A 16,630-nucleotide genomic window follows, 5' to 3' on the forward strand; every position below is an offset into this window, starting at 1 on the left:
TATGGGATCCACTTTGATGGGGAAACTGACTAAATATACAGTCTTTATGCAGTCCGAAAACAAAAGACTTCTATATGGACTAGCAACACAAAGCAACTTATGGCAATCCACCAGAAGTTCAAAGCTCTCCAGGACAGATTTCTAGGCAGCAGCATCACTGAGTTTTTGCTGCAGTAGAAGGCTTTCCTTGTGCTTCTGCTCCTCTCTTCTTTATAGGTGACAAGCATTGGTAACGGAATTACATAAATGATAGAATCAAATAGTGCTTTCCTACTTCAGATTAAGGGACATGGGTGGCGCTGTGGATTAAACCACAGACCTTAGGACTTGCCGATCAGAAGGTTGGCGGTTCGAATCTCCGCGACGGGTGAGCTCCCATTGCTCGGTCCCTGCTCCTGCCAACCTAGCAGTTCAAAAGCATGTCAAAGTGCAAGTAGATAAATAGGTACTGCTCTGGCGGGAAGGTAAACAGCATTTCCGTGTGCTGCTTTGGTTCTCCAGAAGTGGCTTAGTCATGCTGGCCACATGACCCGGAAGCTGTACGCCGGCTCCCTCAGCCAATAAAACGAGATGAGCGCCACAACCCTAGAGTCGGTCACGACTGGACCTAATGGTCAGGGGTCCCTTTACCTTTACTTCAGATTACTCAGCATGTGCCCCACTAAGCCAAGTGCAGCCTGGCTGTCATGTTCAGTGGCCTACAAGATACTTGATAGCCTTCCAGGTCTGGCAGTTCCAAAGGCAGGAAAAAATGGAGTACAGTATATATTAGCTCCTGGCAATCAGTGGCTGGTGGGCTCAGTGAAACTCAGCAGGTCACAAGTTGTGTCGCCTTGCAAGCTTTGAAGTGGCCTGTGGTTCTGTGGCAGTGTGGAACTGGAAGTGGCTAAATGGCTGCTATCTCTAAGTTTCTAATTGGTCGTTCATTTGTTAAAAAAAAAAAGAAAAAAGTATTAGCTTAAGACCCAGGAATTGACCCACTGAATTCTAGAATGGGGCAGTTATATAGAGATGATCATATAACTGTCAGCCCAACTGTTTTGTTTTTTTAATTAAAAACTAATCCAACTCTCTGTCCTCTCATTCTGGATTTTAGGTTGTACCAGGTGAATTTTGATGTTCCCACCTGCGAAGGCAAACGACGAGAGAAACTCTCGCTAATAGGCGACTTCTCTTCTTCCGCGGAATTCTTCGTCACAATTGCAGTCTTTGCCTTCCTCTACTCCTTGGCCGCAACGGTGGTTTACATTTTCTTCCAGAACAAATACCGTGAAAACAACAGGGGCCCTTTGATTGTAAGTGTTCATTAAATGGACAGCTTTGTTCCTATTTATTGATTCATTTGTTTAGCCTCTCGCTTTGAGTACCCTCTGTTGGGTCAGTCTGAGTTCTGGTGTAGTATTGTTTTTCTTTGACACCAGGGTTGAATGAAATATTCAGTCGTCTGACATCATTGCTGAACACAGCAATGAAGATTGCAGAGGAGATGAATGGATGGATGGATGGGACTCTATCAGTCAGGACCACAATGTATGCTCTTCAGCATATAATCCCTGCTGCATATAATATTATGTCCTTATTTTATTTTCATTTACGGCTTTGCACAAACTTCACCCTTTTCATTTTCAAACCTTTCCCTCTAATTTTTTTATCAGAACTAATTTTCCATCCAGATCCTTCTGGATCCTATACAGTGGTACCTCAGGTTAAGTACTTAATTCATTCTGGAGGTCTGTTCTTAACCTGAAACTGTTCTTAACCTGAATCACCACTTTAGCTAATGGGGCCTCCTGCTGCTGCTGCACCGCCGGAGCCTGATTTCTGTTCTCATCCTGAAGCAAAGTTCTTAACCCGAGGTACTATTTCTGGGTTAGCAGTGTCTGTAACCTGAAGCGTATGTAACCCAAGGTACCACTGTATTGCTTTGTCCAATTCTGCCTCTGGTGCAACCCACTACTGGCATGTGGTTCCCTATCTCTGTCTAGAATGATGCTACATACAGTTTGGTATTGTCTATCTGGATCCCTTTTAAGGATTACTACTACTCTTGAGGTTGGGACGCGGGTGGCGCTGTGGGTTAAAGCCTCAGCGCCTAGGACTTGCCGATCGAAAGGTCAGCAGTTCGAATCCCCGCGGCGGGGTGTGCTCCCGTTGCTCGGTCCCAGCGCCTGCCAACCTAGCAGTTCGAAAGCACCCCCGGGTGCAAGTAGATAAATAGGGACCGCTTACTAGCGGGAAGGTAAACGGCGTTCCGTGTGCTGCGCTGGCTCGCCAGATGCAGCTTGTCACGCTGGCCACGTGACCCGGAAGTGTCTGCGGACAGCGCTGGCCCCCGGCCTATAGAGTGAGATGGGCGCACAACCCTAGAGTCTGGCAAGACTGGCCCGTACGGGCAGGGGTACCTTTACCTTTTTACTACTCTTGAGAGTCCCATGGACTGCAAGAAGATCAAACACATCCATTCTTAAAGAAATCAGCCCTGAGTGCTCACTGGAAGGACAGTAGTAGGTGCTGGAGAAGACTCTTGAGAGTCCCATGGACTGCAAGAAGATCAAACACATCCATTCTTAAGGAAATCAGCCCTGAGTGCTCACTGGAAGGACAGATCGTGAAGCTGAGGCTCCAGTACTTTGGCCACCTCATGAGAAGAGAAGACTCCCTGGAGAAGACACTGATGCTGGGAAAGATGAAGGGCACAAGGAGAAGGGGGCGACAGAGGACGAGATGGTTGGATAGTGTTTTCGAGGTTACCAGCATGAGTTTGACCAAACTGCGGGAGGCAGTGGAAGACAGGAGTGCCTGGCGTGCTCTGGTCCATGGGGTCACGAAGAGTCGGACACGACTAAATGACTAAACACTACTACTACTACTACTACTACTACTACTATTGTTGTTGTTGTTGTTATTTGCAGATTACACCAATCTTTATATTCCCATTTTACTGCCATGCCCCATCTATTGTTTCTGTAATTGCCAATTATTTCACATTTCCCCCCCTTTTTTACTCAGTAAATCATTATCTGCATCTCACATTGTACTTTTCATTTTATATAGCACTAACTTATATTTCAGGGATGCGGGTGGCGCTGTAGGTTAAAGCCTCAGCACCTAGGAATTGCCGATCGAAAGGTCGGCAGTTCGAATCCCCGCGGCGGTTTGTGCTCCCGTTGCTTGGTCCCAGCGCCTGCCAACCTAGCAGTTCGAAAGCACCCCCGGGTGCAAGTAGATAAATAGGGACCGCTTACTAGCGGGAAGGTAAACGGCGTTCCGTGTGCTGCGCTGGCTTGCCAGATGCAGCTTGTCACGCTGGCCACATGACCCGGAAGTGTCTGCGGACAGCGCTGGCCCCCGGCCTCTTGAGTGAGATGGGCGCACAACCCTAGAGTCTGTCAAGACTGGCCCGTATGGGCAGGGGTACCTTTACCTTTACCTTTTAACTTATATTTCAGTTATATATTCTTTTTATCTTTTCTGTCTGTTAATGTGGCGTCTGTACAGTTCCAATCTTCCAGATGCACTCTACTTTGGTCTGACTCTGGTTCCTCCTGGATCCCACCCCTCGCTTGCCGGAAGGCTAAAATTAGAACCTCTTTTCTCCATCCACCCCACGAATGACTGAAGAAGGAGCTGGCAGGATGTCTGGCAGCACCGCCTTAGTTAATTCCAATGCGAAAAGCTGCAGAGCTGCTGGAATATTAATTAGAAAAGCTATACCCAATATAAAACAAACAGTCCTGAAATGTGCTTTGAGACTGCTTTAATATAGAATACAGTATCAACGCAGAGGCTTTACAACATTAAAATTTCCCCGAAGTAACAAAACTCTTTTGCAACATTTCATTAATTAAAAAAAAAAAGTGAAGCTTTGAAAGCAATACTAATGATTACATTGTATCTATTATTCATGAAAAGTTAAACACCTTTTTCTTCCGCTGAGAATTTAAAACAACCTTTATTTTCATTGTATATTGATTATTCCCTTTCCAGCCAAGTGGTAGCTTTAATAATAATAATAATAATAATAATAATAATAATAATAATAATAGGAGCAGGATTTGGTCTCCCCCCCCCCCAATGAAAAATTCCATTTTCTTTAAATAATCCAGCACAAATATATATATATTGTTTCCCAGGATGCTGTTGGCATGCAATAAATATTTGATGTTAATGAGGATTTTGTGCCTCCTTTAAACCTGCAGATGTCTCAGTTTCCCAGAAGAACTGAGATCCCCCGAGATCAATGGGGCATTTGCAGCTGAAGGCTGCAAAGAGGCGAAGGGTTGTCACACACAGATGATGGAGCAAATTTGCTTTCTGATGCGCCAGAGGGTAGGATCCGTGCCCACAGGTTCCTATTACAGAACAGGGGATTTTTCTGATCATTAGCTGAAACATTAAACATCATACCTGATGGCATGAGCTGTCAGACAAGGAGACAGACTACCTTGGGAAATGGTGGACCCTCCATGATTAGAGGTTTCTAGGCAGAGGCTGGATGACCACCGCCTATGAAGAATGTGGTTGTAGTGGATTTCTTGATTCAGAAGCATACAAGCACTGCCAGTTACTAGACAGATCTGGAGAAAAACAGCGCCTCGTGTACACACCATTTAAAGCAGATAATTTCCCCCCTCCCATAACCCTGAGAACTGGACTTAACACCCCACAGAGCCACTGTTCCCAGCACCCTTAGCAACTGTAGTTCCCAGGATGCTTTGGGGGAAGTCGTGCAATCTAAATGTGCTTTATGTTTATAGTGTGTTGCACAGCCACAGCCAAATGTGTGAAACTGAGACCTACCCTGTTTGCTTGGGAATGTGTGGCCTTACTTCTGAGTAAACAGGGTCCTCGCTGTGAATCTTGGTCATCAGCACATTCTTTTCTTTTTAAATGAAAGTATCCCAAGTGTTACTGAAAGGCTCCATGGCTTGATAGGAGCATGTGCCTCCTTCCACATACATAAATTGAAAGGTAAAAAAAAGTTTGCTGTTTCACTGACCATGTGCAGAGTGCTTTCTATCTCTTCAGCTGGGCATTGACTTCTAAACAAACGTGCCCAGGGAGCTGTGACTGACAGACTTTCCTTAGCAAGGGACGTTAAAAATCCCCACCTATCTTCCAGTTGCAAACTATGAAGAACAAGGTAACAGTGAAATTGGGGGCGAAGGAGCCTTATGTAAAATCATAGTCATACAGTAAACATCTGGCCACGCCACCATCTGGTGTATACTAAACTTTGCCTCATAGACAAAGTTTGTGATTAAGTTGCTGTCCACTGTAGCCACAGTCCCAGAGACTGGGAAAGGCATTTTTCATGGTGGCAAGTTGTTGCAGTTTTCCAAAAATCCACCTCAGAAAAATGGCCTCTGCTTACACCAGGGATAGAGAAGCCTAAGGGCCACATTTCTTTCTGTGGAACCTCTCAGGGGCCACATGCCAGTGACAGGCAAAGTCCTAGGCAAAAGCAAGCAGAACGATAGACATGTGAATTTGACTTTTGTTCCATAGGCTGGTTTCTTCACCCTCACCTCTACCCTCTATATCCTCTGTTTAGGCCAGCAAGAATCATGATCAGGGTTCATGAATAAAATTACCTCATTCTTTTTGGAGAGAGGGGAGCCTTAATTTGCCCCATTTAGAAGTCTTAAGGAGGATTGTCTATCAATTAGCTCCCATGGAAAGACATCACTGGAATAGGCACACAGACACACTTACAGAGACGTTCTAAAATTAATCTCAGGAAGCATCAATTTGACATGTAGGACTGCCCATAGCAAACCCCATGCTTTAAAAAGAGGAATTGAGTATGTATAAACTCCATAGGAGCAAGCTGTATGGGCACCATTCCCTGCACACTTAATTTTAACAGGGCTGTGTTGTCGAAAGCATATTTCATCATTCAGCAGGCAGCATTCCCTTGCCTGGGTTCCGCTTGACATGTAAAAGACATTCCCAAGTCATGGGCTGCACCTAATCTAAGACGGATGGCCCCCTATCTGAGTTCCCTGACACTATTAGGGCTCCATTATTTTCAGTGCAGATAATCCTGATTAGCAGAGGTTGTGACAGACTCTTAATGCACTGACTCCTCTGCTCTTTTCGGTAATGTCTTTCTAGTCCATAAAGCCTGAACTAGCCACAAGCAGAAAATAAACCATTGTAATAAACCGTACCAAGGTTGTAATGTAATGGTGACATTTTCATTGCCTGCGATTTCTGAAAATAATTAGATGGGCTATCACACGCTGCATAAATCAGTGTTGTGTTTCCATACAGTCTCAGGGGAGAGACAAATTGGATAATCAGTAGCCTGTATAAAGGGAACCTTTTCGTTGATCTGCACTTTCTCCCCCATCTCTGCCACATTTTCTCGAAGGAACTCTGGATGGTGTAGCTGCTTTGCCTCCCTTTTTATCTCCACAATAACCCTGAGAGGTAGGTGAGGTAAAGGAAGTGGCCCAGGATCTGAACTCAGTTCTTCCCAGATGGCGAAACTACATGTTATGCAGCACAGCAGGGTGCTGCTCAGAATGACATCCCTCTCTTGCATTGTCTCATTGGGACTGACAGGGAATGGGGCAGGGAGACAACCAGCAGGTGGCGCCAGAGCCAGTTCCTCCTTCCTGCTGAGAGGTACAAAAGCAAGCAAAATTGAAACTAAGCATGAGGTAGATGGAGGCTGGCTGAGGGCATACAGATGTTGGTGGGGCAGTGCCCCCAGTGGTCCCAATGCCTTATGCTCTACCAGCCCCAATGGACATCAGCCACCATTCCCCCCCCCCCGGTAAGTTTACATTTGAGCCACACATCTATGACCCACTTTCGTACGTTACTCTGTTGCTAACATAGCCGTATGCCTGCAATCATTCCCTTTGATTGGAGGCCTTGGTGAGAGTCCTCCAGGCTAGCATTTAAACCCTGCCACAAAGCGCTTTAATGTTTCAATGCTTGTGATTAGCTCCTAAGCTTTAAAACACGAGCTCTGAGGGAAACCGAACTCCGGTCACCGCTCATCAAAGCCCTGTTGAGGCTTTGTCATTTTCGGGCCTGTAATTCTTACGTTTGCCTTCCGTTTGAATGCACACAGAAGGATTGATGTTTTCCTCCACATCCCAGAGAGCGCTGGTTTTCTGTTGGTTCTCCGATGTATGCCGAACACCAAACCTCCTCCTTACAAATGTGTTGGTATGGCTTCTTGCCATGATGGCCACAGAAAAGCTGTGTGGTTGGGACTGTGTTGCCCTCCTGCCTTCCCAACGCTATACATCACTGCTGAACTGCAGGCGCTGTGGTGGAGACAATCTGATGTTCCCGCCACCGTGTTTGCACCGCACCAGCACCTCACAGAGCTGCCTTGCCCCTCTCCCTTTTGATTACGCAACAACAACACATGATGTTGGGATGACTGGAGAGCACTGATCACCTACATGTGAGGAGACACTGATGCAGGAGTACTTTGAAACCAAAACAATGCAGAAGGCTGTGCCCCATGCCCCTCTGCCCCATTCAGGCATCTCATGAACCTGCACTGTTCCATTTTCTCTTTTCTTTTCGTAGGACTTCATTGTGACGGTGGTGTTTTCGTTCCTGTGGCTCGTGGGCTCCTCTGGTTGGGCTAAAGGGCTCTCTGATGTGAAAGTTGCTACAGACCCCGACGAAGTGCTCTTACTGATGTCGGCTTGCAAGCAGCAGTCAAACAAGTGCATGCCTGTGCGCAGCCCAGTTATGTCTAGTTTGAACACTTCAGTGGTAAGAATTTGCTTTTATGTTATCGAAAGGCAGGCCGGGGGGGGGGGAGCATCCATGGAAGAAGATGGATGGTCCTTAGCTATGAGATCAGACAAGAGTTTTGGGTTTTCTATTTCCCTGCCAAACCACTGGAGTCCAACACGCAGCGCATCATGACTTCACCTAATTCACAAGGCTCTTCTGTGGAGCATAAACACAAGAGAGGGAGCAATGATAATAATCTGAGCAACCGACTATAGTAAATGACAAACTTCTTACCTGAAGATTAAAAGACTGGGTGCCGTGGCACACTTAACAATCAAGATGCATTCATCAAAGTAGCCTGGAGAACAAGCATGCAAAATAACTTGATAATTAGATTATGCAGTATTTGGAGTAAAAGGGAGTTCTTACTTACCTATTCTTATAGATGATTGCCACCGCTACTACTAATGTTACTGTTACTTCCACCAAGGGAGTTGTCGTCTGCCTTGCAAAAGAGTTCCTTTTAGAATGGTTTTAACATCTTTGCGATCAGAAAAGGCAACTAGGTAGTGATTCATCGTATCTAATAATGCACACAATAATTAACAGGGGCCACAGGCGTGTAATGCCTCCTGCCAAAGTACGTGAGTCTTCTTTGAATCAGGGACCAGCAGTCCTCTTACTGGAAGAAAGCTGTAGGCAGCCTTTGGTAGATTCCTGTTTACTCCTATGATCTCAGTTTATAAACACTAGGAGCAGCTAGATCAATCTTTCATTTGCTTTAATGGGATGACACCCTTGGCCCTTGGTGTAGACCAAAGAGCTTGTAGAAAGAAAAGCAAACATGATCTTAATTGCTGGAGTGATCTGTCTGCATCAATAATCCTCTTCAGTCTGAACGCATAAAATGGCAAGCGGGAATGTGCTGACCAAGCCCCATCCCATTGATGCCAAGGTATGTGCTGGCAAGCACTTCCTTACCAAAGTATGGTCAATGTTAGTCTAAAGGGGGCTACCTTACTCACCTGTTGGGAAATACTCATCCCCCTTCAGAATCACATGAGCCAGGGAGTGCACCCAGGACACACAGTATCATTGAAGGTGCTTGACCTGCACCTCGTATCCTTGACCCTCATATCCTATCTTTCTTAAATACTTCATTCAAATGATGATGTTATATCCATGTTGTTAATTTCCCTGATAATTCCTTAAATTCTTTTAATTTATACTCTCCTCCCTTTTGTTTTAATAAATTTCTATAAGTTGTCAACCCTTCTATCATATTCTTTTTCTTTACTGCTATAGCTTCCAATGGTGAGAGCCAAAGTGGTGTTTTTACCTCCAATAAATTATTGTATTTATCCCATACTCTATACAGATTTTTCCTAATTATATGATTTGTAAATCCTTTATGAACTTTCACCTTTTCATACCATAAATAAGCGTGCCAGCCAAAAATATTGTCATGACCTTCTGAGTCTACAATATGTGAATTCTGTAATGTCATCCATTCCTTCAACCCACAAAGATAGGATGCCTCATAATATAGTCTCATATCCACGTCTTGATTTACTTCCCATTTAGGTCTTCGGATTCTTGAACTTTATTCTCTGGGCAGGAAACATTTGGTTTGTTTTCAAGGAGACTGGCTGGCATTCTTCAGGCACGAGGCACCCTCAAGACACCATGGAGAAGCAGTCTGGCGGCTTTAACCAAGGTGGCTACAATCAAGATAGCTACGGGCCAACTGGTGGCTATAACCAACAGGGAAGCAGCTTTGGGCAGCAGACCAACTATGGCCAAGTGGATGAATTTGGCCAGCAGCAACAGAGCAGCCCCACCTCCTTTGCTAATCAAATTTAGCACGCTCAGAGTTCCAAGAGCTCTTACGTTGAGCATTGTGTGTGGAAAGCTGAAACACAGTGGCAGGCAGCAGATTTCTCAAGTTTTAGATAAATGTGACAGAATTTCATCTAAATCAAAGGTCTACGGGTACCATCCGAAGAAGGTGGGTTGTGGTTCTTACTTTGTTTATATATGAAGCATCTTCTCCTTGTGAGTAGGTGATTGAGGTTATAGTCATCAGAGGTGGTGGATTGGGGTAAATAATTGTTGTATGTACTGTATAGATAACCTTACGGTAGTTTTGTATGTGTATGGTGGCAGCATTTTGTAGCCTCGAGTCTGTAGTATATGATATGGAGAACACAACTAAATTAGCTTTAGATTTTCTTCTGCATTTTGGTGAACAGCAAAATGTGTGTTTTCGCATTATTTCTGATCATATCACAATGCATGCATTGTAGCGCCTAAGTTTTCAACTTTGCCTGTCTATGACTGTTGGTTTACAATATTTGGTTTTGGGTTTTTTTTCTACATAAGAAATTTATTTGACATTTGTCCTGATTAGCAAATTTGCAGAGTGTCTTAGTGCATGAGGTTGCATCATTTTCACGCCAACAGAATGTTATGAACTGTGTATATGGGATTTTTTCAATACCACCACCACTACTACTTTTTAATTGGTTTGTTTGTTTGATATAATGTTTTAGATAATGTATGTATGTATGTACGTATGCCTATTTTATATATTTTGCAGAGTTGGATCAACGGCTTACCCAAATCTTGAATGCTGCATATAACTAAAACAGTTTTCCTTAAAAGGGCATTCAGAAATAATATGCTGTAAACTGACCAATTTGTTTGTTTAATCGAGCTCAGTATTCCTTCTTTAAATCCATATTTTGATGTTTTGTGACTCTTTGAACGTGAACTGTGTAATATAAGGACCAAGTAACTGTGTTTACATGTTTACAAAGGTATTTATTTAATTAGGATAACAGAGGTGCAGATATCAGTAAGTGAAACTATCTGGTGGCAAACGCCACCTTGACAGATAGCGCAACAGAGCATGTGCACATTCAGAGCTGTTGCGAAACACTTTTCCTCTATGGCCATTGATGGTGAAGAATGTTTTTCTCTCTAAGCTGTTTCAAAGTTGTTCAACGTCTGTTTGGTCCAGTCGTTATGATGATGTATACTGGATTTGGTGCTATTCGTAAGTAAAAAGAGAGTGTCAAACACATAAGATCTCAGCAATCGAGAACACTGAGCCATTTCCTTAGCGGGGTAAAGGTAATTTAGAGATCATGCTGATCTCAAATTGTGCGTAATATTTTCCAGGGGGAAAAATGGTTTCTGCTCAGCCATTTTTCCACAGAACCCTTTAGCTCCATGGCAAGGCAACAGAGCCAGACTTCTGCTGCTAGATGGAAAGCTTTGTTTTCTCTTTCCTCCAGCAATAGACAGGACTCCACATAATAAGCAGCAAAAGAACCCAAGCCATGCTGCTAAATGGAGCCAAATTTGAGAGCAGCAACCTCTCTCACACTGCAAGGGGAAAGACTGAGATCTACTCTCATTCCTGTGTGAGTTGAGCATTTCCATGTCTCCACATATACACATATGCTGCAGGGAATTGGTAAGGTCAGGAGGGAGTTAAGTACTGAGTTGCTACCTTGCCTCAGTCTCACTGATTGAGACTCATCCTGGTGAGAAAGTGTCGCTAACTGCTAACCTAAAACACATTGGATACTGCGCAGCAAAATTAGGGTCATCTTAGCATCCCTGCAACCCCCGAAACTCAGTTTGCAGCCTACAGATGAACACACCACTGTAAAAACTGAACATCTGCATTTCTAAATAGAAGTGTATCCGTCTATGATATCATTGTATGAGCTGTAAATGTTCAAAGCCTATCTTAGCATAAAACGGCATAGTCACTTATATGATTATTGTAACCAATGTATGATTGCTCAGTGGATGACTCAATATTGTGATATATCTATTTGACCCGCATAAATAAAGATTATTGCATACAATGCTTGTTTAAAGGCATGTGGTGGTGCTGCAACACACACACACACACACACACACTCTCACACACAGAGAGAGAGGAGAGAGAGAGAGAGAGAGAGAGAGAGAGAGAGAGAGAGAGAGAGAGAGAGAGAGAGGATAAAATAGGACATGCATCTTTTTACCATCCATTTTCACTCCAAGTTATTGTCTAACTTGGGCTTCAACCTGAAATGACAAGTCAGCTTGTACATGCATTATGTTTGGATTGGAAATAATGGGGGAAATTATGTTTTCTGTTGGATCAGCTTAACCTGATATGGGAATGTGCAACATAGTCTTGAGTATTCTTCTGCAACTTTCAGATATTTTGGACTACAGCTCACATCATCCTGTGATTCAAACTATTGGAGAGTTACAGCGCCTGCTGTGGCTGTAGAGGCCGATATTGGAGAGACATGTTTTGTTGTAGCTCTGCAGTATTCAGCTAAATAACTGTGTGAGCGGAACAACGTCCACTTGCATAATGGGACTGTCCCTCCTCTCCTCCCCGTACGCACACTGTGACTGTTCCAAACTTGCTCCAAGGGTTTGGGGAACACCTAGAACAGATGTTGGGATACATGAGAGGGGGAGAGCATTGAACTGTACAAGGTGAAGTCCTTGTGCTGATAAAACCTGAGCGCTATGTTGAATTCCACCCCAAAACATCTGGAAGAGACTTGGTTGGAGAGAGTTTATGCAGCCGTTCATCATTACAGATGAGAAAGGTAGCAACATTTCAGGAATACAAGTTACAATGGCCTGAACAAATTTGTCTTGTTGGCAATGGGCTATTTGCAAAGCTGAGTGACAAATGACATTTGTATTGTAGGAAACATTCGACATTCACTGTCAGGGTGTTTGTTTTTGACATTTATAAACATCCCATTAAACAAAGTCATATGGGTGGCTCATAACACAATACCAAGCTACAATCAAAACATATATTAAAGTATACCACCTAGTGTTTTTTCTGTTAACCCCCTCCCCCACTAAATCAGCAAAAAAAAACACCATCAACAACACAAAACCAGCACAGAACAGCACAAAATCAATCTCAAATGGCCTAGAACCAGCACAGGGGGGAATCATTAGTGCCTAGAAGGAGAAATATGTAATCACATAATTAACATTCTTTCAAAATCCCTGATTTATGTGCTGTAAGCTGCCCAGAGTGGCTGGAGAAACATAGTCAGATGGGTGGGATATTATTATTATCATCATCGTCGTCATCATCATCACCACCACCATCATCTGATTCTAAGGCATAAAAATGGGGGGAGGGGAGACTCTGCAGGATCAGATCAAAAGGATCCATCTTTTCCAACACCCTATTTTGAACCACAGCCAATGAAATGCCTGGCTGTGGCATTGAGAGTGTTGCAAGATTTCCTGTTTACCAACAGGAATCAATAAATTCTTGCTCTGGATTACCTTGAGACTAGAGTTCATAGACTGCCTAGCTTCACAGATATATTTTTCCTCCAGGAAACCTACACAGCACATTCGGAAAACAAACCCAGGAATTAAAGTTCACAAGGAGAAGAAGAAAGCACATAGCAGTCAGCCTTGTCTCTTGCGGTCTGGCAAAAGGGTGAAAACAGAGTGGTTGTACAGAGTGGTTGTAAAGAGGCATTGTAGGAAACAGATGGAAGGGGAGTTGAGCAGCTGATGGCTTGACACCTTCTGCAAAGCCCAAGATCTAGCATAAATGCCTCCTTTGCCATAAGGGCACATGCCAACCCTGAAGAAGGCACATCATTATGTATTTAGCAAAGAAGGGGAAGCAATGAATCATAGGCTATTTTCAATCTGTGCTGTTAAGGTTGTACTAGCTTTGCTGTCAGGAGGAGACTGGAGATATCACAATAAAAAAGGGTGATGAACCTCTTGCCGGAGGGCTTGCATGGTGACAAGAATGTAGAGGAATTCTCAACATGGACACATCATGTATCTTAATCTTATAAAGAACGCCAGAGATTTGTTGCCTTCTAACAAGACTTTCTTTTAGGCAACTGGAGAAGACTCTTGGTTAGGAAAAACATAACATTTTGTTCTGATGTACCTCTGTCCTCTGTTAGTGAAGTTAACTCTTTATTCGAAGAAAACAAAACAGTGGCGGCCTAGTGATCACAGCAACTCTTCCCGTAGGTCTTGCCCCAATCAGACAGTTACAAGAACTGAAAACCCCTGTCTTCTCAACACTCTCTAAAGCTCCTGCCCTGGGTCCTTCCCCAGAAGCCGATGGCTCAATTGCCTTGTATCTCATTGCTCTACCTTCTTCATTCCTCTTTGTGTTGTGGGAGACCAGAGGGGAGGGGAGCTGGTCGCAGTAGGAGGGGGAGTTTCTCTGGCTTCTTCAGCAGCTTACCTCACCTCTGTCTCCTGGCTCCCTCCTCTCCTGCCTCTGAATCTGGACCGCTCTCTGCCCTAGCTTCTTCTTGCTCACTAAAGCCTGTTGCCTTTTCAACTTCCAACACCTCCTCCCAGTCTGCTCCCTCTTCTCCCTCTGACCACGCATCGTCGTCCCACCACCAATCCCCTGGCTCTGAGCCTTCATCCCTTGGGGATTCCCCAGCTTATGCCTCCCACCACTCCTCTGCATTCAGCCAGTCCATGACACCTAATCGGCAGGACCAACAGTTAAGGATGATGGGAAGTGTAGTTCAACATCTGGACATTCAATAGATTCCTCACCCCTGGTCAGTATATTTGGCTAGCATAGTAATAACTAGCCAAAGGGCTCTGCAACTCATAGATACAAGGCAAAGGCCAAACCACATATGACACTAAATGCACCTCTATAAACACTTACCACCTCATCCTGCGCTGCTTGGCACAATGGGCACTAATAGCAGCACAGGAGACAATTTCCATTGAGATCACAGAGAGGGAAGGTGTAAGGTCCACTGAGCATGCCATCATGACCAGGGGTCAGCAAACCTTTTCAGCAGTGGGCCGGTCCACTGTCCCTCAGACCTTGTGGGGGGCCGCACTATATTGGGGGGGGATGAACAAATTCCTATGCCCCACAAATAACCCAGAGATGCATTTTAAATAAAAGGACACATTCTACTCATGTAAAAACACACTGATTCCAGGACCATCCATGGGCCGGATTTAGAAGGTAATTGGGCCAGATCCGGCCCCCAGGCCTTAGGTTGCCTACCCCTGATCATGACTATGGTCCCAATATATCCCTGACATGCTCTGTCTTAGGACACATTTAGTTGGACCTAAGTGGAAACTTTGCGCCTTGAGTCTTTGACGTAGCCCCAGCTATAAATCTAAGCAAATGCATCCTCAAACAGTTCTGTTTCTGTACTATGGTTTGCACTACCTTGCAAATCACAGACTTTTAGTAACAACATTCTGGAACAATTTATATGGCACCACAAACTATAGCAGCTTGATAGTAGTTTGTTGCATTGCTGCCCCAGGCATGCTTATGCAGCAGCAAGTCATGCTGGGTTCAGTAGACCTTACTCCCAGGATAGGTAAAAAAGGTAAAGGACCCCTGGATGGTTAAGTCCAGTCAAAGGTGACTATGGGGTTATGGTGCTTATCTCACTTTCTGGTGTTTGTACAGCTTTCCCGGTCATGTGGCCAGCAGGACTAAACTGCTTCTGGTGCAATGGAACACCGTGACTGAAGTCAGAGCACACAGAAACACCGTTTAGCTTCCCACCACAGCGGCACCTATTTATCTACTTGAACTGGCGTGCTTTCGAACTGCTAGGTTGGCAGGAGCTGGGACAGAGCAACGAGAGCTCACTCCGTCATGGGGATTCGAGCCGCCAACCTCCCAATCGGCAAGCCCAAGAGGCTAAGTGATTTAGACCACAGTGCTACCTGTGTCCCTTATATCTCCCAGGATAACCATGCATGGACTTGTAGCCCTGTTATTTAACCATTTCCCTTATTAATGGAATAGCTACAATCTGTGTTCAGATGAATAGCGCAGTTAGCTATTCATCAGTAAATTAATATCAATGAAGTCGGTCATTATTTTATCAGCAGGTACCACTGCACACACACACACACACACACACACACACACACACACACACACACTGATTGATGAATTCCTACTCTGCATCACAAAGTATTGCTTGAATTGCAGGATGGTTCTGAATTATTCTTAGCAGGGCCTCTGATATATTGATGAAAAGAGGCTGCATGCGACATTTATTCCATCTGCCTTGTCTTTGCCACCTACCGTTATCACTCATATAACTCTGCTTTTCCAATCTTTGCTTGCTCCCTAAATGATTTAATCTAAGCTACAAAGGTCGTTTCTCACATTAGACAAGAGGGGACGCAGATTGCCACTCGGTGCATATGAAACAGGAACCTGCAGCCATTTACAGGGTCCCTGGCAAGCATTCCTGTATGATAAAATACCACACACACACCCAACATGTGAATTGGCCCTACATCTCTATAATTAGTTCCTTCCTGGAGCTTTAAACTACAATCCTATATCCACTTACCTGGGAGTAAGTCCCTCTGAACTCAACGAATTCAATTGCTTCTGAGTATAGGATCATGCTGGTAACCGCCTTAATTAAAATCCATCATTACTAGATGGTATCTTCAGCGACACCTCAGCATCACAGAATAGATACTCATTCGTTTGTTACCAGATAAACTCTGGATGTTCTTTCAGCTGGGATGAACATAAGGACATAAGAAGCACCTTGCTGGATCAGGCCAAAGAATCATCTAGCCCAGTGTCCTGGTCTCAAAGTGGCCAACCAGAAGCCTACAGGACCTGAGTGCAACAGCACACTCCCCACTTGCAATTTCCAGCAAGCAGAATTCAGAGGCACCACTCCCCCCCCCACAGGACATCTGTTTTTTATTCAATATTCACAGAGAGAGGCTTGGGAATGCAGCCTCTAGGAATAATGGCATTGTCCTGAGTGAGTCTCCACCCCCCCCCCCTGTGTATTGGTGCAGGTGTTGAAAAGTGTCCTCTGCCTTTGAGCTCTTTGTTCTCCCACTTTCAATGTTGGCC

The 16,630-nt window shown here is 44.4% G+C and overlaps 1 protein-coding gene across 1 annotated transcript; it reads left to right on the forward strand.

Moving 5' to 3' along the window:
• Positions 1-1,192: 1,192 nt before the first annotated feature.
• LOC144326558 (synaptoporin-like) lies at positions 1,193-11,537 on the forward strand. Its single transcript, XM_077923040.1, has 3 exons — positions 1,193-1,295; positions 7,558-7,749; positions 9,298-11,537. The coding sequence occupies exons 2-3, from the start codon at positions 7,672-7,674 to the stop codon at positions 9,574-9,576; spliced, it is 357 nt and encodes a 118-aa protein (XP_077779166.1). The 5' UTR covers positions 1,193-1,295; positions 7,558-7,671; the 3' UTR covers positions 9,577-11,537.
• Positions 11,538-16,630: the final 5,093 nt, after the last annotated feature.

Source organism: Podarcis muralis, unplaced genomic scaffold, assembly GCF_964188315.1.
Source record: "Podarcis muralis unplaced genomic scaffold, rPodMur119.hap1.1 HAP1_SCAFFOLD_137, whole genome shotgun sequence".
NCBI lineage: Eukaryota > Metazoa > Chordata > Lepidosauria > Squamata > Lacertidae > Podarcis > Podarcis muralis.